General features: G+C 40.0%; 1 protein-coding gene across 3 annotated transcripts in view; it reads left to right on the top strand.

The window, feature by feature from the left end:
- The window catches only part of ENPP3 (ectonucleotide pyrophosphatase/phosphodiesterase 3), a 153,399-nt gene that overhangs the window by 26,994 nt on the left and 100,175 nt on the right, over positions 1 to 26,230 (top strand). For 2 of the 3 annotated variants that reach the window (XM_082250116.1, XM_082250118.1), the window contains exons 4-11: positions 800 to 925; positions 7,553 to 7,616; positions 9,520 to 9,617; positions 11,589 to 11,668; positions 17,096 to 17,215; positions 20,903 to 21,012; positions 23,709 to 23,774; positions 23,860 to 23,932. In XM_082250116.1, the coding sequence (XP_082106242.1) occupies positions 800 to 925; positions 7,553 to 7,616; positions 9,520 to 9,617; positions 11,589 to 11,668; positions 17,096 to 17,215; positions 20,903 to 21,012; positions 23,709 to 23,774; positions 23,860 to 23,932 (737 nt within the window). Of the gene's footprint in view, positions 1 to 799; positions 926 to 7,552; positions 7,617 to 9,519; positions 9,618 to 11,588; positions 11,669 to 17,095; positions 17,216 to 20,902; positions 21,013 to 23,708; positions 23,775 to 23,859; positions 23,937 to 26,230 lie in introns of all 3 variants that reach the window. The other variant, XM_082250117.1, reaches the window with a different exon arrangement.

The raw sequence follows: 26,230 nt of genomic DNA on the forward strand, positions 1-26,230 counted from the left end.
ACGTCGTCTGATATGATCAGAAGATTGATATTAAAAGGGAATACATTTGAAGACTCCCATCTGCTAAAGTAGAGCACATAGGGTCATAGCTGCACAAGAAATGGTGTATACGCTCCAATAGATAACGACTGTACAAGATCAAGCAACCGCCAGACATTGGTAGTGTTGTATTAGTTGGGGAGCCAATGGCAAAAGATCTCTGGGTCTAAAGTTGGATTGTGAGGGATAAAGCACAAATGTCCCACCAGGCTTGCAAGGCCAATACGTGCAGCTAAAAAGTGACCCAGAGAGACAGTGTTGTTGTTAATTTACGCAGCGCTTTACATATTTTTTATACATTTACATCAGTCCCAGCCTTACAATCTAAGGTTCCTAGCGCACATTCATACATACACATACTAGGGCCAATTTTGACAGAAGCCAATTAACCTACCAGCATGTCTTTGGAGTGTGGGAGGAAACCAGAGTACAAGCAGGATACCCAAGCAGACACAGGGAGAACATGCAAATTCCATGCAGGTAGTGCCATAGTTGGGATTCGAACCAATGACCCTAGTGCTGCAAGGCGGAAGCGTTTTGACACATTTCAATGACTGTTGGAAGTTTTAAACTTTTTTCACAACACAAAATCACAATTATTGCATGGGTCTAGAAGAAGCCTTGAAGGGTTTAGTTTTGTAGCAGTCTGGACAATGGGTTGGCCTTGTGCTATTGTAGGTTTGCCTGTGTGGGTGTTTTTGTTGGTGATTTGGTAGCAAGATGTATGAATTGCAAGTCATTTGTTTTCCTTTTTTTGCAGAGGAGGAATGGACATGCAGTAAGGCACGATGTGGAGAGACTCGGATCGAAGGCAGTCATTGCTCATGCTCAGATGACTGCATGGCAAAAGGAGATTGTTGTACAAATTATAAAGGTGTTTGCAAAGGTAAACATTAATTGCTGTTAGCAGTGAGCACCAGCCAGTACCAGTGCCATCCAATAACAATACCTACTATATTAAAATCCATCCCACTAATGTCATTCACCCCTCTACAGTGTATATCAGTCCCATCCTCTTTCTGATCTGACCTGAATAGTAACCCCACACCTCCCTTATCCTTCTTTTTTTTTTTTTTACAGAGAGCAAGGGAAACTGTTTTTTTCCCAATTTTTTTATGCAGTAATGTTTGTTTTATTTATTTTACAAACATCAAAATCAAAAGCAATATACATGTCTTGTGTTACCTGTAATCTGTACACAGTTGTTATATTAGTACATTATATGCAGTGAAAAAATTCCTGCAAATGGATAGAGAAGAATAGTAGAAGAGAAGAGATGAGAACCAAGGGAAAGAAAAAAAAAAAAAGGGAGGAAATAACAACTATCATTTTATCCTGATTAAGCAGGCTTAGCTTGAAGGCTTTAGAAGGGGTAAAAAAAGCCAACTATAATAGATATACATACATAGATAAAAAAAAAAAAAAAAATGCAGCCGAGGTTTGAATGGATACCCAATAGGAGCTAAGAAACTGGAGATCTTTCTTACGATTTCTCTTCCACCTGTGTTATCTGTTCCGTGGATTGAATCTTTCATTTCACAAATCCATTCTTTCATAGAGGGCCATTGTTCTATTACGGTTCTAGCTGTTGGCAGAGTATTGAAATGATCCGTTGAAAGCTTCTTGAATACATATAGCTGCTTTACTTGAATGGAGGATAGCAATAACATGTCTTCGCATCTTGGAGACAGGAAGAGAACACAAACAAGTACACTGAACACAGACAGAAGGAACATCCTCTAATTACATCATATTATAGACTACATGCTATAGTACTACAGAGCCACCTGCTGCACAGTTAGATTTAATGCATACATATTTTCAGTTTATAAGCAACTTTGCTGTTGTTCTTCCCACACTCCTTCTCAACAGCATGTGCTTTTTCAAATTATATTCAGCTTTTTCTGGATATAACAATGATGTTCCTTCAATAAAGGCTTGGTGAGTGCATCAGCAGTCATCTCCTCTGACAGGCAGTATGGAATGTCAATAAGACCTTGCTCTTGATTATTCCTCAGTAGGTGCTACTTGACATCGATGTGTTTGGTCCTAGGATTGACCCTTTCTAATTGTGTAAGCTTTATACATCCCTGGTTGTCTTCAAAAATGGGAATTGGTTTTGTAATGTCTACCCCGATGTCCACAAAAAGTTGAAAAATCCATATCGCTTCTTGACATGCGTGTGCTGTTGCAATGTACTCTGCTTCAGTTGAAGATAGAGTGACAGTTACCTGCTTTCAACTAGACCAATTTATGGTTCCTTCCCCATACTGGAAGATGAATCCACTTGTGGATTTGCGGTCTGTGCAGTCCCCAGCCCAATCAGCATTAACATACCCAACCAGTTTTGAATTTGATGTTGCTGGTAACCGTTACTTCATCTGAATTGTTCCTTTTGAGGTACTGCATCACCTTTTTTCTGCGTTCCAGTCACGCTGACAGGGAGCTGAGATTTTCCTGCATAGTATGCCCACTGCTGTGGCTATGTCTTGTCTTGTCACAGCGGCAACATATAGCTGCTAACTGATTGCTCTGTGATACATGTCATTGTTGGGCAGCAAGTTTTCTGCTCCATTGCTCTCTTGATAGCTTGGTTCCATAGGAATTTTTACTTCCTTTGCATCCTGCATATGGAATTGTTCCAAGATTTCTGAGATTTTCTAAGATTGGTTGAGAAGATAACTTCCGTATTCTTCTCTCTCTATTTGGATTCTGATTGTAATCCCCTTCTTGTTCAAAACAAGTTATAATGTCATCAACATAGATAAGGATAGATAGGTAGATAGATAAGGATGTAAACCCATGTGTCTTCTTGATTCCTGGAGTAGGGAAAGAGGTCTGCTTTACATCTGGAGAATCCCCCTCTTGTAAGCACTTCATTCACTTTCTCATTCCACATCCCTGCAGATTGCTTAAGACTGTAGATGTTCTTCTGAAGTTTACATACAGGGTTGTGTCCTTGTTCAAACCCTGGTGTTTGCTTCATGTAGAGCAGTGTTTCTCAACTCCAGTCCTCAGGGCACACTAACAGGCCAGGTTTGCAAGAAAACTGAAATACATCACAGGTGATATCATTTGCCGCTCAGTGATTGCAGTATTCTAGTCTGCATCTCCCCAAGGTAATAACTAAAATCTGGCCTGTTAGTGTGCCCTGACCGGAGTTGAGAAACACTTACGTAGAGGTCTTCCTTAATGTCTCCATATAGGAAAGTAGTTTAATTGTTTAGGTGTTTCACTTGCATGCCTTTCCCACCCTGCAACACTAAGAAGTGATCTGATGGTGGAGTGTTTTACAACGGGAGCGAATGTTTCATTGTAATCTTCACCGAATTTCTGGGAGTAATCCTTGGCAACTAATCTGACTTTACTTTGAAAGTCCACTTACTTCCTATTGTTTTGCAGTTAGGAGGTAGCTCTGTGAGTGTCCAGGTTTTATTTTCCTGAAGTGACTTTAATTCTTCTTCTGCTGCTGCCTCTCTACATTTTTTGCCTGTGCGTTTTTTGGCAGTTTTTCTATGTCTTCCCAGGATGTTGGTTCAAGTACACTGTGTGTTTTGACAGTGTATAACAGCCTGCGGGGTGGTATCCCCTTTGAAGTCCGAGTGGATCTTCTGGTTTCAGGCAGTTCAGCAGGATCTGGTGGGGAACTTGGTTTAGGCATTGTGAGTTCCATCTCTTGTTCTGACTCCTTGACATATTCACTTCACAGATATCAGTGATTGGTATTTCTGGTGATGGGCTCTAATAAAAATAAACACTATGGCTTATGGTCATTTTGTCAGTCTTTGCGTGTAGGATTCTGTAACCCTTTGTTTGCTAGCTGTGTCCTACTAAAATGCCCTCCTATGGCTCTGTTCTCCAGCTTGGATCGTTTCTCACTTGGAATATAGGCATATGCTTTACATGCAAACACTCTGATATGCCCTATGGTAGGCTTTGATCAATGCCACATTTCAAATGGAGTACTTTAAATGGCTCTTGAGGCTAGTTTGTTCTGTAGGTAGGTTGCAGTCATGACTTCTCCCCACTATTTGTGATGTAGGTTGGCGTCCAACAACATGTATTTGACCATTTCTATAACAGTTCGATTTTTCCTTTTTGCTACACCATTTTGTTCAGGAGTGTATGGTGTGGTTGTCTGGTGTACTATTCCTTGTCTCTTCAGGTATGAGGCCACTTCTTTGCTTATGTATTCTCCCCCATTGTCAGTGCGTATTATTCTTGGTTTCTGTTGGAATTTCTTGCTAGACATGGCAACAATCTCTTGAAGTTTCTCTGATGTTTCATTCTTGTGTTTCATCAGATAAACAGTTGTGTACCTGGAATAGTCATCAGTGAAAGTCAGTAGATACTTTTTCCCACCTGACGTGGGAGCTTTCATTGGACTGCATACGTCACTGTGTATGAGCTGCAGGGGATTGGTGGTTTTTCTTTGAGAAGCCTGTGGAATGGGAGCACATGTCACTTTTGCTTCTTTACAGCACTTGGATTTTATGAGCATTTTGCAAGGCACTATTGTCAAATCTTCTGATAAGCCTCTCTTTATAATGTCCTGTATAGCTTCTGGACTTCTGTGCCCCAGCCACCTGTGTCATAAATAAATACATTTGCTGTGTGAGTCATTAGAGACTATATTGGCTTGCTAATCTGTGGTGATGAGCCTGTATAGGTGATCATCCAGTTTTCCTTTTGCAAAGAAACGCTTATTAGTGTGAATTATGCATTCATCACTCTGGAATTTAACTGTGAGACCTATGTTTGCAAGACTTTTCATTGATAAAAGGCTGCCTTCTAGTTCTGGAACATACAGCACTTTCTTTACAAGGATACTGTGCTTGCCTCCTTGTGGTGTAATGCAGTTCAGGAAGTCCTGGCCTTTACCTTCTGCAGTGATGCTTTTCCTGTGTGCTACGAAAATTTGTCTTCTGCACTGTAATGAATGATTGTGAAGAAGGTCTCATCGCTAGTCATGTGACTAGCCTTCCCTTGAGTCTATGCACCAGCCACGTGTCACTTTAACTACTTCAATACAGGGAACTTTCACCCCATTCCTGCCCAGGCCAATTTTCAGCTTTTAGCACTGTTGCATGTTTGAATGACAATTGTGTGGTCATGCAACACTCTATCTAAACCAAATTTATGTCATTTTTTTCCCCCATAAATAGAGCTTTTTTTGGTGGTATTTGATCACCACAAGGTTTTTTTTCTTTTTTGCTACACAAATAAAAAGACCGAAGAGTTTGAAAAAAAAAAAGTTTTTCTGTTTATGTTATAAAATGTTGTAAATAGATAGTTTTTTTTTTCCTGCACTGATGAGGCCACACTGACAGGCATTGATGAGGAGGCACTGATGGGGTGGCACTGATGGGGTGGCACTGATGAGGAGGCACTAATATGCAGCACTGATGGGCACTGATAGGCGACACTGATATGCAGCACTGATGGGCACTGATATGTGGCACTGATATGCAGCATTGGTGGGCACTGATAGGCGGCACTGATAGGCGGCACTGATGGGCACTGATAGGCGGCACTGATGGACACTGATAGGCAGTACTGATGGGCAATACTGGGCACTGGTGGGCAGCACTGATATATGGCAATGATGGGCACTGGTGGGTGGCACTGATAGATGGCAATCATGGGCAGCTCTGATGAGGGCACTGAAAGGGTCCCTGAGCCCTGATTGGCATCCCTGGTGGCCATGGGTGGGCATCCCTGGTGACCATGAGTGGGCAATCCCTGGTGGCTCTAGTGGCATCCCCCCAAGGGTCTGCACTGGTAATCAATGCTCTGATTACCAGCACAGACCCCCCCCCTGTCAGGAGAGCCACCGATGGGCTTTCCTCTACTCGTGTCTGTCAGGCACAAACTAAGGAAAGCCGATCAACGGCACTTCCTATTAACTATGTGACCAGCTGTGATTGGACACGGCCAGTCAGGATAGAGCAACCACTTCCCGGCCGTCATTTTGCTATATGGCGGGTGGGAAGTGTTTAAAGGTGCCACTCCATGACGTTTCTGCAGTTTCCTTTGTGGCTGCTTTGACTCTTTCTTTTGTGGATAGCTCTAGCTTTCGCTGCTCGGCTTTCCAGATAGAACAGTCCTTTTTTAAGTGACCAGACCTTTTACAGTGAAAAGTAGACATGTGCAATTCATTTCGGTCCAAATACAAAATTCGGCTGCATTTTGGTTATTCGGAGATTCGGGTACATCCGAATCAATAGTAATGAATCTTGTTAAAATCCGTTAAAATTTGTTTTCTAACGAATTCCAACTTTTCAGATTAGTTAGAATCCAATTTGGTTGAAAAACGATCGACCAATCTGAATCCATTGTGAAGAAATAGCTGGTTGTTAAGCAGTGGGCTGGGTTACTGGCCGCCCATGTCCTTAACAACCATTAGTAATCATCTGTCAGCGGGCTTCCCCACTGACAGATGAATGTAGAGATAAAGAATGCCGTTAAAAAGAAAAAAAAGAATGCTGGAAATTTCCTGGCAGATGAAAAATGTTATAAAAATCCACCCCGATGCCTGGACCGCCACCTGCCTCAGCTTTTCAGCAATCCACTGAGGGCCTGAGCCAGCCCCTCCTGTCCCCTCAACAACTTAGTGCTCCAGTGAGCACTGGAGGGGAGAGCATAGAGCCAATGACTGAAAGTCACACAGAGGGGAGAACTGAGCGATCAGCATTGTTTGATTGCTTATTTCTCACTGCAGAGCCAGCGGGGGACAGATGCATCATCAATCATCTAGATGAGTTTAATGTTTTTTTTTCTTAAATCCCGAACTTCTCTTTTAACCACTCCATACATTTAAACATACATTAATCCTCCATACATTTATAAAAATTCCCAGTTTTTCAAGTCTTTTTCATACCATCACATTCTTTTTTTATGACACAATGCATTTTGGGCAAGCCCACATCTTTACATATCTGTACAATTCTACAGAAATTGGATTTCATGGTCAGATTATAGCAATCCTAATTAATGTGTGTCCTACGTAAAGTGCTGTTAAAGTCTAATTTAAAATAAAAAAGTTGGTATTGCAGAGAGTGGTCCCTTACCTGCTCTTTGGATATCCTCTGCTGATGATGTCCCCTCCTCCCTGTGCAAGGTACCTTCTTAGTAAACAGGATGCTATGGGGACATACATGATAGGCTGTGTGCATCCATAGACACATACAGCTCTGATAAGCCACCCCCCTCCTCTCGCCTCATAGGAGTTTGGCTAACAGCAGCAGGAGTCTATAGTTTCCACTGCCCTCAGTGGCTCCTGTAGGACCAGGAAGTACGCAGAGGAGTGCTGCAGTCAAGACAGTACTGAATCAGTGAGAGGGGTGAGGTAAGGTAACAGGTAGTGGGATATTTTTAACCCTAATGCAGGGAATGCATTAATGTAGAAACATTTTGACTTTTGAACCACTTTAAGAAAGCAACCTAACAGGAACATACTGTATTTGCATATTTCTGTTTCTTATTGTTTATTGATCCATGGTTTGATTTATAGGAGAAACTCTTTGGGCAGAAGACACCGAATGCGCCAGTAGTGCAGCTCAAAAGTGCCCTGCAGGGTAAGAAAATCTTTATATTAACCCCTCACAAGAAATTACTAGATAACCTCCTATCCTCTCCCCAAGCTAGACAAAAGCATCATCAGGCAAACAAATGAGCACATAGGATTTGCTGCATAGAATAACAAGCACATTTTTAAGAAATTGATCATTTGAAGCAAGCATTGTTATACCAAGGTTACTGGAATGAGGCCAAAATTAGTTTTTAAAGTATTTGATATACTGATGCTGATGTTCTTTAGCCCACTACTCTTGATTTATATATGCAGTATGTGTTTCTCTGCTTTAGGGCCTGTTCTCTTTCACGCAAGAATGTCTCGCTGCTCAGAAATTTCTTCCAAACAATTGCTCTTCCCCACAGTGCTCCATGGAGCCACAAGTACTCTTCAAATATTCTTTTGACCACCATAGGGTTTTCTGCAGAATTCATAGTTCACAATTTTTGTATGTATTTGCTGAACCCTTGGAGAATTGAACCTTGGCAGATTTTCTCCCTTATTTTGACCTAAGTCACCTGATGTCTTTCACTTTTCATCTACAAAGGGTCATCTATTGCATATATTTTAATCTGAATTCTGTTATGTTAATTGTCAAGACTATTTAAGTTTATTGTTTAAAGACTGTGCATTTTAAAAGCCTTGCAACTACAGACTTAAAGTGGTTGTAAACTCTTACATATACCTAGTTAATTTACCTGCCTCAAGAGATGGAACAAATCCTTCTACAAAAGTTGTACCTATTCATTTGAAGTCTTGACTGTTCAAAGTCCAGGATTTATAAAGCTTGTCTGAGCTGTCAGAAAGGATGGGGCAGAGAGCTGAAATTACACACTGCAGAGCTCAGTAAGGAGAGCTCTGAGAGCTGATTGGAGGGAAGGGACACCCCCCCCCTTCACACAGAACACATGAACACAGCTGAGGCTGTCAATCAGCTGGAGATCCCTCCCCTGTTTTTTCTCCTGGTGTCAGACGTGACTCATGTCGATAGCAGAGGATGGAGGCAACAGAGAGAAATTACACTTAGTGGTCTTAATTGAAACAAATACACACTATAGAGAGTTATACTTTGTTGATATGTCACAGACTTTATTTCCATCCAGATTGTTTATTAAAATAATGTAGTAGGGGTAACTCCACTACCGTACAGTATCTCCCTGGAGCCACCCTGACATTGGTGCTTCCGAGACTGCAGCTAAATATGACTTGTTACTTCTCCGTAAGTTGATGATTGAAGCATCACCAAAGTCCTTTACCACAAATCACTACCCTAGTCCTTTTGCAAGCCATAATTATTTACGGCAGTTCTAGTATTTGTCAAGCTAGTGCTGCACACTTTAATGGAAAGGCCAATGACATGACCATCCGAGTACATGCTCTCTAACTGAGAGTTTGGGGAAGCACCACAAGTGGGAATCAAGCAATTGGAATTTATATATTAGTAATAAATGAATTTATAAATGTTATTAAAAAGGCAAAAAGTATATGATTGGGGGTAAATTATGCTAAAAATAATGTAATAATGAATATGATTGTGGAGCTAAAGAGAAAAATAATTTAAGAAGTGAGGGTTTAATACTACTTAAACCCTTGGCAGTGTGTCCTCCTAATGAAGACATCTATGAAAAAAATGACTACTGTCTCTGTTGTGATTTTAAAGAATGAATTACGTCATAATTCAGCTAGAGAAATCGGTGAGGGCTTGTTTAACAGCCCTTTTACTAGTTGTAAACAATATGTAAATACTTTTTTGTCCATTGTCTAAGCCCAATTTAAATGCCAGTGAATAACAGCCAGTTCAACATCTAATATGTCTGTTTGTTTTCAACTTATACTTAAAAATTATGTTTTATAACGTATATAAGAAGTTCAATAATTTTCTCATTCATATTTATTCTGTTTCACAGCTTTGATCTACCTCCTGTTATCCTTTTCTCATTGGATGGATTTCGAGCTAATTATTTAGATACATATGCTGACTTGATGCCAAATATAAAAAAGCTGAGTTAGTATTTTTTCTAGTTTTTTTTAGTATATTCTAAAAGGTTTGTATAGTCATTCTTTATTTCAGAATATCACCAATCAGAAATGTAAAGCCAGGTTAAGCAAACTATGAGCAATATTAAATTGCACAATGTGTAGTATCTAAAATAAACATTGATTAACTGTAGTTTACCACTAAAAAGATTTTACTATATGTGTTCATCGTTCTGTTAATTCTTTGGGAGATTTGTTGTATTGTATAATGTGTAGATGACATACATTTTCATGTGTGTACAGGATACAGTATATACTACACAGTATATGCCTAATCTACTATCATACATATTACACCAATAAAATAGTGCTGAAGCTATAGAATTTGTCAAAGCATGGAGCGAGCATAACAAGTACTAGTCCAGTTTTTGTTTGTTTTTTTATAGGGTTCTAAACTGCAACTGCAGATAGCAGCCTTTTAGACTTTTGTCTTACTTGGAAGCTTGCTTTACTTTAAAACATGAAAAACATAGAATTTTAAACACCACAAAATCATACTGAAAGAAGTTTGTAAAAAAAGTGATGTGTTAAATCTTCAATCTATCACAGATCTCCAGATGCTTCTATATTGCTTTCAGGGGTTTTATATTAGTGTGTCCCACACTGGGTGCGGTGGTTCCTCCTGATGACCTCTACTCTACTACTGTGCTTTTTTTTTAAAAAGATGTCCTTAAAGACATCTTAAAGGGCTTTAAAATCATTACCAGTCAAAGGCTAGAGATATTCAGAAAGTGATAACTTGTGTAATAAAATAAACTAAATTATAAACCACAACATTAAAAAAAAATCTGTATAGAGATCACTTAGTTTTCTTCTTTCTGTAGCTTTGAATATAATGGTAGATCTTTTGTGAGGAAGGTATTGCTATCTATAGGCGCTTTTCTACTGCATGGTACGGCTCAGTTTGGCTCGGTTTGATGCTTTTCCACTGCATGCTACTGCATGGTACGTGTTAGAACGGTTCGGTACGGTTTGGTACAGCGACGCTTTTCCACTACATGGTATGGCTCGGTTTTGCACTTTTCCACTGCATGGTACCGCATGGTACGTGTTAGAGCGGTTCAGTACAGTTTGGTACAGCGGCGCTTTTCCACTACATGGTACGGCTCGGTACGTCTCGCTTAAACAGTACCACCTCGGTTGGAGTACCAAGCGGGCCGTACCTATACCGTATCCCACAATCCTTTTCATGCAGCCTTGATTGTTTGTCACTACTAGCCAATGATTGGTCAGAGAATCGTTGTAATCCCACTCACTTACTACTTTAGTGGAAAAGCAAACCGAGCCGAGTAGAGCCTATACAGTGCTGAAACGTGCCGACTCATACCACACAGTGGAAAAGCAAACTAAGCCGAGCTGGGCCAAACAGTGTCGAGTGGAGCTGAGCCGGTACTTGCAGTGAAAAAGTGCCATATGACTCCACTGAGAAGATTTCTCCTGGCTGTGACACTTGAAATGAGGATGGAACTCGCAGGAAGGCCCACACAGGAAGGAAAACGAAAAACTGACAGAGGTCCTAACTTTCCTCTCAAACTGTTTTATTTATCTTAAGAAATTAAACAGCAAATTCAAATTTGATTTAAATCTCAAACTATTTTTTTTTCCTTAGTTTTGGATTGAGAAGGGAACAGTTAGGACCTTTGCCAGGTTTATATTGCTCTTTTTTCCTTAGTTGGGGAGATTTAACTTCTTGTTTTGTCCTTGTGACCATTGTCACTGGGATAAAAATGATGGAAAATCCAAATTTTACAGTTGTTACTTGAGCAGGAGGAAATATTATTTTAATGGGTACACTTGTTACAGTGGCAACTGTCTTAGAGAGGGTTTAAATATACCGAATATTTTAAACTTTAAAATTGTAAGAAAAAAATATTGAAATCTAATATACTAAGATATTTTATTTACTTTTTATTTAATATGATTTACTTACTCACTGCAGGAAACTGTGGAACACATTCCAAGTACATGAGAGCGGCATACCCCACAAAGACATTTCCCAACCACTACGCACTAGCCACTGTAAGTTAAAGCAGTTGTAGAGCTTCATTTTTTTTTCTTTAAATAATAAACCTGTTATACTTTGTGCAATGGTTTTCCTCTTCTCTGTGTGCCCCCACAGCAAGCTAACTGATATGGAGGCACTCATACAGGCATGCTCCTGAGCCAGGCTGTGTGTGTCAACAGACACACACAGCACGGCTCTACCACACCTCCTGCTCCCTTCTCACAGGTTTTGACTGACAGCAGCAGGGGTCAACTGCTAATCAATTATTAAACTGATGATAATTTGTGCTCTTCCTCTGTGATACATCCAGCAAATATGAGCCATTGGCTCCTGCTGCTGTTGAGCCTCTGTGAAGAGAGAGAGGGGAGATGAGCTGCTCCAGATGGACACAGCGCTGGATCAAGATCAGGCTCAGGTAGGTGTTTAAGGAGGGGGAGCAGCTCTTGAAAGTTTTTTTTACCTTAATGCAAAGGTAATGCAAAAAATGCATTAGGGTAAAAAAAAAAAAACTTTTGCCTTTATAACCAATTTAATTTTTGTTATTGAATAGTTTTGATATTTAAGCTCAAAGAACTCATACTGCAAAGTCTATTCCCTGTTGTACTCAAATAATCAATTTTAAGAGTTCATATGACCTACAATATACTCTTATCTTTAGGAGTTCCTTACACCTTCTGTAAAATGGCTTTAATAGGATTTACATGCAATAAACAAACTTTGAGTGTGTAAAGAATGTAAGGCTGGCCAAACATAGATAAGTCTTTTTTGATCAGCCATCGGACTGATTGAACAAAAATGAACGGATCTCGATATCCACTCAAGTGAGTTGGATAGAGAAATCCTCCCCGCTGTGTTATTGTGTTCTGACAGCGCTTTCAGAATACACTGATCAACACAGTTGCCGATTGACTGCAGCACTGATCAAACAAAAATTTTCTAATAAGTCCATTCACAAGAAGTCATTCAATCGACTTCTCATGAACTGAAACAACCATAGTTGTATCGCAATTCGAGAAGTCCTTGCTGAACCAGCCGAATTTCTATCTATGGCCAGCTTAAAGATTATCTTCAAGGTTTTGTGAAAGGCCTCAAGTGCCTCCTATGCAGCATCAGCTTCTACATTGGGAGGGACAAAATCCTGCTTACCTCTTCCTGAACTGTACAGTATATTATTAGCATAGGTGTGTGCAGCCTTTTGCATTAAGGTGTTTACTCAAAGCTCAAACGAATGTGTGTGTGTGTGTGTATGTATACAGTGTCAGTAGAACAGTGAATGGTGTCAGTAGAGCGGTGGACGTATTATAAGGGCAGAGGTTGGTGTCAGTAGGACAGTGGATGGTATCAGTCAGTAAAGCAGGGGACAATGTCAGTAGGGAAATGGAGTTTGTCTGTACAGCAGAGGACAGTGTCAGTGGGACAGGGGACAATGTGAGTAGGGCAAAGGTTGGTGTCAGTGGGGCAGTCGACGATATCAGTAGTTTTTTAGGAGTGGAGGGGTAGCCAGCAGTGCTGCAGGAGAAGGAGGGGGGTCCAGGAGAGCACACAGGAGGGCCCAGGCAGCAGAAAGAAGAGGAACAGCAACAGGAGGGGCAGCGGGGATATCATATACTGGTACCGACCCCCCCAATTTTCCTCCTGTGGCTGCTGAATGCCGGTGGGAGGGAGAGGAAGAGAAGCCTACTTTCAGCTGGAGGAGGAAAATACAGATGGGATTCAGTAAAATCCAGTTTCTAGGGGTCAGCAAGGAAGGATCAAGGTCTTCACATTAACTGCCCCTGATCAACGGGTAGACTGCAATCGATGGGTTGTCAACCCCAGAATAAGGATGTGCCCAGGAACATCCAGCACACTCTATGCGCATACCTATGATTATTACTAAAACTAACAAGGTGTTTGGCCGGTTTTACATAACAGTATATCATTAAAATTACTTTTATGTAATTAGCTTAATACATTGTGCCTCAATGCTTCGGTGAGAGCAGAATATGCTGGGATGTTAATACTATAACAAAGCATTAGTTTTCTACTTGTTGATTGCTCCTACAGATTGAAACACAGAGGCAGCATGGCTGGAGCCTGTTCCTACAGGAGAATGATTTGGCTAGGCCATTAAAGGGTTTAGGAGTCTGGTATGGGACAGCACAGGCAACGGGTTAGGTTTTTGGAGAAGAGGAAAAAAAGGGGGGGGGGGGATTTAGGCACACATGGTTTTGCTTGCACCTTGTAAATGTTTTTCAGGAGAGTCCCCACTCTTCCACCCTTATTGCAAGAATTTGGTGTTTCTACTCAGGGTTTTTTATATATAAAGAAAAAAAAATGTTTTACATTGTTTTGTTAATTTTTAGATTTTATTTCTTTTGTGGCAAACTCATACAGCTGAGACTAAGGATTGTTTCCCTCATTTGCTTTGCTCTCCTTAGGTGCTTATGTATTTAATATTTGACTATGAGGCGTGTCATTTAGTTTGAATATGTTTGTTATCGCATGGTTTTCCTTGTCTCAGCTGGCAATTATTTTGCGGGCTGAGGTGACTGGCAGATGATGGAGTTAGTGAAAGTATATAACTTGTGTTGGTACAATCCTACTTTGGGTCATTTACTTAGTTAGGTACTGAGTCACTGTTAGATTAGGTGGGAGGAAGACCAAGTAAGCCCCTGAGCCTAACCTTGGTGGCTGGGGGCTGAATTGGCTCCTGATAAAATGTGGCTGCAAAGGAGTTTGAGATAAGCCATTGGGCACTACAAAAGGAATTCTGGATTTAGTCAGGTTATATTGTTTCAAGTGGTGATCGATATAGGAGAAATGGTGGTGTACCAAAAAGAACTGTGCAAATGGATCTTGGTTACACAAATTAGTACTGTGCTAAACCTTTAAATAATCGTGAATAAAGAGTTATAATTAAATGATTTCAATAAATGTGAATATATAATTTGTGGGAATCTCTTCTCCACTGCAAGCAGCAAACAAAACGTATGGAACATGACAAATGTGCAATTTAGGAAAATTATAGCGCTCAACAAAAATATTCACAAAAAGTGCTTAGGTGCATAAATAAATAAATAAATGAAGGCTGATTTACAATCCAACAGTGCTTAAAAACCATCAGTAGCTAAAATAAAATAATAGACAAAAGCACAAACCAGCCTATATATGTAAATAAATATATAAATAAATAAATTCCTTAAAGTGCTTAGAAATCGAAGTGATTAAATGGTTAATCGCAGCAATGTTTCAAGCATAGACTTGATAGAAGTGATGTGAAACCTTCACCTCCACTCCACAGCTCGTCAGGCCGTGCTGACGTCATCACGGGATCATCCTGATGACGTCACGCCCCTGATGACGTCAGCACGGCCTGACGAAACATGCGTCGGATCGTGAGACCGTAGACTTCCGGGTTGGCGGAACGCTGGTGTGGAGCGGCGTTCTATCCACCATACCAATCGATACTGTGATTGCAATTGAAGGCGAACTGTTTATGCGATATGGAGTAAGTGCAATTTTAACAATAAATTGTTGATTATACTGGCATACTGCACTATGAGAGTTTCCTTTTTATTGCATTTGGATGTCCTTTAATCGGAGCTCCATCAATACCTGGTCACACATCTCTATTGGCGAGAGGATATTTATGTGGATGGCTTGGAGTTATTGTGGATACTAATGCTGATTATGACCCCCTATAATCAAGGGGTCATATACTTCTGGTAAGGAGTATCTATTAAGAGCACTGGGTGTAGGTGTGGAGGTGAAGGTTTCACATCACTTCTATCAAGTCTATGCTTGAAACATTGCTGCGATTAACCATTTAATCACTTTGATTTCTAAGCACTTTAAGGACTTTATTTATTTATATATTTATTTACATATATATATAGGCTGATTTGTGCTTTTATCTATTATTGTCGCTTTTATTTTAGCTACTGATGGTTTTTTAGCACTGTTGGATTGTGAGAGCCCATTCACATTAGCACGAATTGTGAGGCGACTTGTGTAGCCCCAGGTCGCTTTACATAACAAAAGCAATGTTAATCAATCAGTGTCATCTTAATTGGCACTACTGAAGTCGCTCCGACTTCAGAAAAGGGTCCTGTACTACTTTGAGGCGACCTGTGATCCGACTGTCCCATATACTTCAATGGGAGTCGCCTCCTTATCTTGATTGAAGAGACTTGTTATCAGACTTTCCAGGAAGAAGAAAGAGATTAGCCAGGCATTCCCCACAGACAAAGTCGCCTGTCTCTTCAAAGTAGTGCACAAGTCTCTTCCAAGTCTCTTCAAAGTCTCTAAACAAGTCTCTTCAAGTCACGGGGTGACTTTCTGGTCGTGGTAGTGTGAACCGGCTCTAAATCAGCCTTTATTTATTTATTTATTTATGCACCTAAGCACTTTTTGTGAATATTTTTGTTGAGCGCAATAATTTTCCTAAATTGCACAAGTGGTGATCGATACCTAACAAAATGATAAATCCACTCAAAAAGAATTATGTTGTCAGTTTGGTTATTTATGGTAAGTTTGTGTAAGGGCAGAAGTGAGCGCTGGATCAGTCAAGGTAACTATAATGTGTTTACCGTGTTTGCAATATTTCAATTTCAAGTTAAATTATTATCACTTAAATCTATCTGTTTGGAGGCTGAATCATATTTTATCTTCCCCCCTTCTCCAAGTTAATCTTAGCAGAAGTAGATCATGCGGGCTCCTTTTGTCAATACAGCTGCTGGTAGGCTGAATCATTTCACCTGGACTTAGTCAGGACACTGTTATTGAGGGCAGATAGCCGGTTCCATTACCAACATGTTTTATCCACCAACAAGTGGACATTTTCAAGGCATCAAGGATGTGAATGAATAACATTTTGTTTGCTAAGCACTGTGCATCATAAACAATTCCCATGTTTTTTCTTAAAATACAGAAAATACTGCTCATCATTTTTATCCTTTGATGCATATCCACACTGACGATATCCTGCAGCCCTGTTTGCAGTCCCTTTCTATTTATATGAGTTCGTTCCAGCAATGGATGCATGGTATATCTCAAGGTGGGTTTCCTCATCTAGACAACGGTAGACCATAACCGTGCCAGGGGTATCAGGACAGACCCTTGTAGTCTCAGTTAGGACAGTGTGTGACAGGATGACAACACAGAAGAACAATTAGGAGACAGGGACAGAGCATTGTCACCCTATAACAGGAAGTTCCTGAACAAGGACCTTCATAGCAGCATCATAAAAGCTTTAGGTACAGCTGCAAAGTGGGCCTTGCATTCTCTTGAGCTTAGGTCATCCACACCTTCTTTCTATGCCACTTTTTGTGTATGAAAATAATTTCTTTTTAAACAAACATGTGCTGCTATCTGCTAAAATAGGGCATCATAATTTCCCCCAATTAACACATTGACATTGTTTTTAATATAAACCTTCTTTCCTTATCCTTTGCTTTCAGGGGTTGTTTCTAGAGTCAAGTGGCATCATTGACAACAATATGTATGATTTCAAATTGAATAAGATGTTTTCTCTCTCTGGAAATGAGAAATTTAATAGCTCCTGGTGGGGAGGACAACCGGTAGGTTTTTTTGTTTTTTTTTCTTTTCCTATTTCTGGTGTAAATGTTCAGTTGAGAACTTACAAACTGCTGCATTTTTATCAAAATCTCCACTCCTCTTAGTTATATACTGTAACTCTTACATCTAGCTATCATACATGTTCATGCTAATAAAATATATAGGTTGGAATTTAACATTGGTGAACATACCGTATATTACTGTGCTTTTGTAAATATATGATTTTCATGTTTTGGCCTTTAAAATTTAGACTTAATAAATAAAAGAGATAGTATAGTTATAGTAATGTTTACTAAAATACATTTTGATAAGGTTTTCACAATTTTTAAAGCTTGGTCTTGCATATTTTTGTTATAGTAATAATTATAGTGGTTTGTGGATTAGCCAGTAGAGGGAGCTAATGTTGGTTCAGTGCCATCAGTTTGTCTCTCAGCTAGCAACTAGAGAATAAAGGAATACAGATCTTTCACTATCAAAACAGAATGTTTACTTTGGAAAAAGGATTTTCACTTAGCTTAGTGACAGGTGATTGTGTATTTCCCAGCATATAAGAACATAGCTTCACCTTATTAACTAAGCCAACATTTACTTTACTTAAGCCCCGTACACACGTACCGAATGTCGGCCGAACGATCGGCCGTCTTTTGTCTGGTGCTGTCCTGTCGGCTGAAAACTGCAAAAGACTGCACATGAATTTTGTCGGCCAACAACAGCCGACTGCAGAAGTGATGTCATGTGATGGTTAACTTTCCGTGTGTTTTTTCTTTTCTGAGCATGCCCAGTCTTGCTAATCGGCTGTTTGTCGGCCTAATTCTGTACTGACTGGCGAACAATCGGCTGTTCTGGTGTTGGCCAACAAAAATTTTAATGCCTGCACACCAGATTCTGTTCGGCCGAAAAGTCGGAGTCGGTTGTCGGAAGCATCATACTAACAAGCCGGCAATCGACCGATCGGTCGGCGGCCGAATATTTACGGCCGACAATCGCTACGTGTGTACGGGGCTTAAGGCCGGCTATAGACAAAGCGATTTTCTTTCCTGCAACCACAGGGAAGCTGTCCCTTTTGGGAGAACACAATAATAGCATGTTAAATCCAACCCGCTGTTTGTACCCAAGTTGACTGAACGATAAATTTGGGTACATTCAGCCTGCCCATACATGGTTCGAATCTCAGACAGTTTAGCAGGAACCATCAAACCGAATTTGGCCGGCTTAAGTTAACTTTCTCTACTCCTTTCAGAAAAGTAAATCTCACAGGCTTGCATTGTGAGAAGGATCAATATTGCACAAACGATGTATTCCACTGCAGAGTAGGAAGTAGAGTCTGCATATATAATGTGCCGATGCCAGACCCGGGTGGGAACAAAAAATAGGCCTGGACATTTTATACTGAGCAGCCCATTTTTTTTTCTTTTTTTAAAACCAAATTACAAATAATGACAACTACCGTTTTCTTGGCCTTCCTCTCTAGGACAGATATGTTAGGGAAAATCAATTTCTTTAATAAGCCCCGGATATAATTAAAAACCTGACAGGGGTTCTTATCATTCACCATGCTACCCAAAACAACAAAGTTTTGCCCGTGCTTACACTTTAAGATGATCTCTATAACATATTGAAAATATTGAAAGGAATGTACATTTCACTTAGGCTCCATTCACACTACAATGCCAGAGAGCTGTCAGAGCGCTTTACTATGCTTTGTGCAATTCAGCACATCACACGGCTCCCTTTGTTTTTTTCATCGATTTAACGGTTACAAAAAAACAGTTACATTCCTGGAATGCCGGCATTGCTAACTGTCACCTTTGCTTGTGCTTTTACCAAACTGTCAAACCATCAAATAGCTGGTGTCATACCTGATCACATGTGCAGCAACGTGACAGTTGCAGATCAGAGACTCAGGCTGGGTTCAAACTGGTGCGATGCCAGACATTGCTTGTGTTTTGCACTGCATTGCTGTGCACATCACATGCGGTGTCTGTGCGATGTAAATTCAGTCATACAATTTGTATGGCTGAAATTGCATCGCATTGCACCAAAATAGTGCAGGACCCTTTTTTTGGTCTGCACTGGAATCGGATCACATAGATGTTCAGACCCATGCTATCCAATTCTTTAGTTTGCACTGCGTTCTGCGAACCGATTTGGGGGTGTCATTAACTTTGTATTGACACCCGCAGCGGTTTGCAGAGACCAGTGTGAATTGCCTGCGATTCAGATGCGATCTGGGAACCCTCACAGGAATTGCTGTGTTTCCCATATCGCAGCAGTGTGACCCTAGCCTCAAACGTCACTTCTGCCCTCTTGCTTTAAAGGGCCCGTTTTTTTTTTTTTTTGAGGAGATTTTTACGTACCAAAGTTTGTCACCATTCCACGAGCGTGCGCAGTTTTAAAGCATAACATGTTTGGTATCAATTTACTCAACATAACATTATCTTTCACATTATAAAAAAAAATTGGGCTAACTTTACTGATTTCACATTTTGTCATTCAAAAAAGTGTATTTTTTCCTCAAAAAATTGTGTTTGTTCGACTGCTGCGCAAATACGGTGTGACATAAAGTATTGCAATGACCTTTTTATTCTCTAGGGTCCCTGATAAAAAAAACATATATATATATATATATATATATATATATATAATGTTTGGGGGTTCTAAGTAATTTTCTAGCAAAAAAATACTGATTTTAACTTGTAAACAACAACTTTCAGAAATAGGCCTGGTGCTTAAGCCCCCGTTCACATGCACGTGATCCGACTTCGGGTGGCAACCTCCGAGGTCACGGTGCGAGCCGCGCGCCGCGACCTCGGAGCGGCCGCCATGGACTTCATAACATTGAAGTCTATGGCGGTCGCCTCCTGGTCGCCCCAAAGAAGCTCCGGACCCTTTTTCTAAGTCGGAGCGACTTGTGTCGCTCCTATTAGAACGGGTCCGCAGCTTCCCCATGGGAGGCGACCTACGGCGACCTGTGAGGCGACCAGGTCGCCTCACAGGTCGCCTTAGTGTGAACGGGGGCAAATGGTCAACCCCCCGCCCCCTCCACCCCCCCGGGTGATGTTTGTATTTAATTTAAAATCAAACTGTATAAAGAGTTAATGTTGGTTTTCTATATGTTTTATTTTTTTTTAAAACTAACCTTGCTTTCCCCTTTGAGCACGCGCCCATCTTCAGTATGGGCATGTGAAGCCCACCGGTATCACCTTCTGGATTACAGCGTTGCTGGCTACCCAGCATGCACCTCTCGATCTCGATCTCTCTGAACTACAAAGCACACTCACTCATTGTTGCCTTGCATCTTGTCATTTACTGTTTGGAAATAACGTGATGCTACCAGTAGGGGATGTCTATTGACTCCTGGGATTGATGAGACTCATATCCCGGGAGTCAATGCGGCAGCTGTAAATTACGTACCTCGCCGGGGTGAGGAACATTGATAGAGGAGCAATTTTTTTTACAAATAAGGTAATTATACTACAGAAAAAAAAAAACGAAAAAAAAACATTGAATAAAAATTATAAAGCAATAACAAACGGGCAGGCAAATTTTCAAAATGTGGTTGGAACTCCACTTTAGGTGTGGATGCTTGTATTTACCCACTGTATTTGAAAAGAGAAACACCTCTATCAGTCAGTTTAAATAATATGTGTTTCTTCTTTTATTAATTTGTATTTTTCTATATTACAAAGGTTTGGTTGACAGCTATGTACCAAGGATTAAAAGCTGGCACTTTTTTTTGGCCCGGATCAGATGTTCCCATAAACGGTTCTTACCCTACTTATTACAGACTGTACAATGGGTGAGTGTTTTTAATCCATTTTGCTTAAGGTAATTGTTGCCTTACTACTGCACTTGTACTGCAACAGTACTGTTCGCGATACTTTTTTTTATTTGCACAAGAGTTAAAGCTTATCTTGAATATTAACCGTAAAAAAAAAAAAAGTATAATGGCAGTACTTAATCATGGTTATTGCATTTTGCAAACAGTTATTTGTTAGAGAGGTGGCAACGTAAAATTGTTGTGCATATTATAAGTGTTAACCTGCCAAACTTCATATTTTGTTATATAAACCACTACCCCCATCCCGAAAATAAGATCTCAAATGTGTCCCATTCACAACAATGAGTATAAATGGTCCAGGATGTTGAACCATTCACAACAATGAGTATAAATGTACTAGAAGCTGAGGTGTTTGACAAGGGTGATTATAATAGCTTGGGTCTGTTGTATTTTAAAACTAAACCCGGTAACAAAATGTAAATAATACCAGTCCTTAAATGTGGTGGCTGCATTCTTTTTCATTTTTTAGACTAAGTGCATTTTTAGCAAGTACTGAAAATACCTGTTGATCTTGTAAATTGAAATGTTCTTGTCACTTCCTGGTAGATAGGGATGAACTGGTGGTTTAGACCAAATTTCAGCTGTTCCAGAGGTTTGGCTAATGGCCGAACTAAATGATTGTTTGGCAGAGCAGAATCTTTAACTGGTGGACCTTCAGGTTCCGGTATACGTTTTGGAGGGGCCTCACATGATGCCATTGACCAAATAAGGGCATGCCCATATTTTGGTCAAAGATGTCACCCAGGATATCTTACCCCTTTCTTTAAAATTCCACTGCGCAGAACTGGAAGCTGTCATTTATGACGAGCAATGGTCAGGAGCGGTTCGTGGTATTCATTGTGATTGATATGGATTTGCATCACTGGACAACAAGATGATAGATTTGTATTATGGGCCATTTTTTGTTTTTAATTTTTTATTTTAATGTGTGTCTATATTTTCTATGTATATATATTTTTTTGTGAATGAGTAAATTAGAATAGAATAAACTAAAACATGTTTTTTAGGTTGCCACCATTGGCAAACTATTATTGTGGCAAAAAAATGCCACTACTCAATGTTGCATTGAGGCGTCGCAAGTCTTGTTGGGATTTAGGCCTCTTGCACATGATACTCCTGTTTGAGCATCTACTTTTTCAGACTTTTGTTTTTGTATGTATTTGCACATATGTTTTCTCACATTCTTGTTCTGCACAGTATGTAAATGGGCATATGTGCACATTTGTGCACATTTGCGCTTATTTGCAAGCATGAGGCATAAATTATTGACCAAAAAAGCTGATTTCTCTACTTTTTTTTTTTTTCACTGAAGAATGCATGGAGCTTGTTTACACGCCTGTGTGCATAGGCACATTACAATTAATGGGCTTTATTTTAGGTCAGTACTAAAAAACTTTTTCAAGCTTCAGTGTGCAAGAGGCCTTTAAACTGGCTTTCATTGCTTTCATTTAGCAGTTGTGGCCATATTAGCAGTATTACCATTCAGTTCATGCAGATTGTTCCACAGACTCTATTGTTCTATTGTTTGCTAACTTACTATAGACGTACAGTAACATCTATGTGAAGGAAATTACATTCTGTAATGTCTGCCTTCATTTTGTAAAGGGCTGCGCAAACTGTTGGCGCTATATAAATCTTGTAAAATAATAATAATAATAACTAAACACTTTAATAACTGTTAATTGATCATGTTTAGTGTATTTATAGAATTGTTTTGTAATAATCTTGTCAGCAAATTGTACACTATTTAACTAAAGTGTTTCTAAAGTCATAATGTTTTTTACCTTATTCTATTCATAAAGGTAAAAAGCCTTTCAGTGCCTGTCCCCCCCAGATATTTACCTGAGTCCTGTATCAATCCAATGCTGTGCTCAACTGTAGGTCTTCTCTCCTCTTTCCACTCTCTCACAGGCTTGGCCATTGAATCCTGCTTCTGTCAGTCAAACCCATTGAGGAGGGAGCAGAGGGCGAGGTCAAGCCATGCTGTGTGTGTCAATGGACACAAACAGACTGGCCCGGGAGCGAGCCCCCATTTGAGCCACCATAGGTAGCAGCTTGGCACACACAAAAGAGGAGGAGGCTAGAGCACCAGCAGGAGACTCCAGGAGAAGACGTTAGATGCTGCTCTGTGCAATACCAAAAATAATTTAACTTTGCAACTGCTTTAAAGTGATTGGAAAGTCAGAAGGTTTTTTATCTTAATGCATTCTATGTATTAAGATAAAAAACCTTCTGTGTGCAGCAACCCCCCTCAGCCCCTTTAATGCTTACCTGAGCCCCCCTTGACCCAGCAATGTCCATGACTGTCTCAGCCAGACTTCCCTCCCTATTGGCTAAGACACAGCACCAGTTAGCCAATGAGGAGAGAGAGGGGGCAGGATCGAACCGCACCTCAGTGTCTGAATAGATACACAGGGCTGTGACTCGGCTCGGGTGCCCCCATAGCAAGCACTGAGGGGCACTCAAAGGGACCAGGGAGCTGAAGAGGGACCCGAAAAGAGGAGGATCCAGGCTGCTCTGTGCAAAACTAACTACACAGAGCAGGTAAAGTATACCATGTTTGTTATTTTTGTTGAAAAAAAATTAGCCTTTACAATCACTTTAAGGATATAATCTGTATTGCAGCCACTTTAAGGATATAATCTGTATTGCAGCTCTGTTTCCTATGAAGAAAGAATAGCTTCTGTACTAGAATGGCTAGACCTTCCAAAAAATGAAAGGTAATTTTTTTAAATTCTTCCATATAAAATTGCACCCTGTATATTTTACACTGATAAATACTAACGTCTATGTTGTGATGGGCAGGCCAGACTTCTATACTTTGTATATTGAGGAGCCAGACTCTTCAGGGCATTCTTTCGGTCCAGTGAGTGGAGGGGTAAGTAAACCAATCTGATTGTACAACTTCTGAAGAATTGGATAAAAGGCACAAAAATAAAAACGAATTTTACAATTATAGTGGAGAAAATTTGGAAAAGAAAATTTATAGCAAACGGACAGTATTATGATATGCTATGATATAAGGAAACATTCAACCTCCTCCAATTGAATCATTTCGTAATAGATTGCACAACTTTACTGAAGCACATGTGATCTTGCGTAGCTCAGTATAAAGCACAAACTTGTATATGATCAAAGCTGATAATTTAAGCTTAGTTTTTTCTTCAACAACAATCTCAGCAGTAGTAGCATGAACTAATTAATAAACAGAATAAGAAGCATTCAAGTCAGAAATGTATTACCGTATTTTAAAGGGAACTATAATGGCATTGAATTAATTTTTGTTTAAGTGTATAAGCATTTGTATATATATATATATATATATATATATATATATATATATATATAGTATCTCACAAAAGTGAGTGCACCCCTCAAATGTTTTTAAATAGTTTATTATACCTTTTCATGTGACAACACTGAAGAAATTACACTTTTCTACAATGTAAAGTAGTGAGTGTACAGCTTGTATAACAGTGTAAATTTGCTATTCCCTCAAAATAACTCAACACACAGCCATTAATGTCTAAGCCGCTGGCAACAGAAGTGAGTACACCACTAACTGGAAATGTCAAAATTGGATCTAAAGCGTCAATATTTTGTGTGGCCACCATTATTTGCCAGCACTGACTTAACCCTCTTGGGCACAGAGTTCACCAGAGCTTAACAGGTGGCCACCAGAGTCATCTTCCACTCCTCCATGCCGAAATCACGGAGCTGGTGGTTGTTAGAGACTTTGCGCTCCTCCACCTTCCATTTGAGGATGCCCCACAGATGCTCAATAGGGTTTAGGTGTGGAGACATGCTTGGCCAGTCCATCACCTTTACCCTCAGCTTCTTTAGCAAGGCAGTGGTCATCTTGGAGGAGTGTTTGGCGTCGTTATCATGTTGGAGTACTGCCCTGCTGCCCAGTCTCCGAAGGGAGGGGATCATGCTCTGCTTCAGTATGTCACAGTACATGTTGGCATTCATGGTTCCCTTAATAAAATGTAGCTCCCCAGTGCCAGACCATGACACTCCCACCACCATGCTTGACTGTAGGCAAGACACACTTGTCTTTGTACTCCTCACCTATTTGCCGCCACACACGCTTGACACCATCTGAACCAAATAAGTTTATCTTGGTCTCAAAAGACCAAATGGGCATGGTTCCAGTAATCCATGTCCTTAGTCTGCTTGTCTTCAGAAAATTGTTTGCAGACTTTCTTGTGCATCATCTTTAGAAGGGGCTTCCTTCTGAGATGACAGTCATGCAGACCAATTTGATGCAGTGTGCGGTGTATGGTCTGAGCACCGACAGGCTGACCCCCCACCTCTTCAACCTCTGCAGCAATGCTGGCAGCACTCATACGTCTATTTCCCAAAGAAAACCTCTAGATATGAGCACATGCACTCAACTTCTTTGGTTGACCATGGCAAGGCCTGTTCTGAGGGGAACCTGTCCTGTTAAACCTCTGTAGGGTCTTGGCCACTGTGCTGCAGCTTAGTTTCAGGATCTAGGCAATCTTCTTATAGCCTAGACCATCTTTATGTAGAGCAACACTTCTTTTTTTCAGATCCTCAGAGAGTTCTTTGCCATGAGGTGCCATGTTGAACTTCCAGTGACCAGTATGAGAGAGTGAGAGCATTAACACCAAATTTACCACACCTGCTCCCCATTCACACCTGACACCTTGTAACACTAATGAGTCACATGACACTGGGGAGGGGGAAAGGCTAATCCGGCCCACTTTGGACATTGTCACTTAGGGGTGTATTCACTTTTGTTGCCAGTGGTTTAGACATTATTGGCTGTGTGTTGAGTTATTTTGAGGGGACATCGAATTTACACTGTTATACAAACTGTACACTCACTATTTACATTGTACCAAAGTTTTATTTTCTTTAGAATTGTCACATGAAAAGATATAATAAAATATTTACAAAAATGTGAGGGGTGTACTCACTTTTGTGATATACTGTATATATACTGTATGTATGTATATATATATATATATATATATATATATATATATATATATATATATATAATTTTTTTTCAGATATATTTTTAAAAAGCTTAGAATTATTTTACATATACATTTATTACAAGGTTCACCCATGACACAGAAGCATTATGGATTTTCTATTAAAAACATGGCAGAAGCTGTTTACTTTTAGATTTTCTCTCTGTAAT

The sequence above is a fragment of the Pelophylax lessonae genome (genome assembly GCF_965119305.1).
Source record: "Pelophylax lessonae genome assembly, chromosome: 3".
NCBI classification, from domain to species: Eukaryota; Metazoa; Chordata; class Amphibia; order Anura; family Ranidae; genus Pelophylax; species Pelophylax lessonae.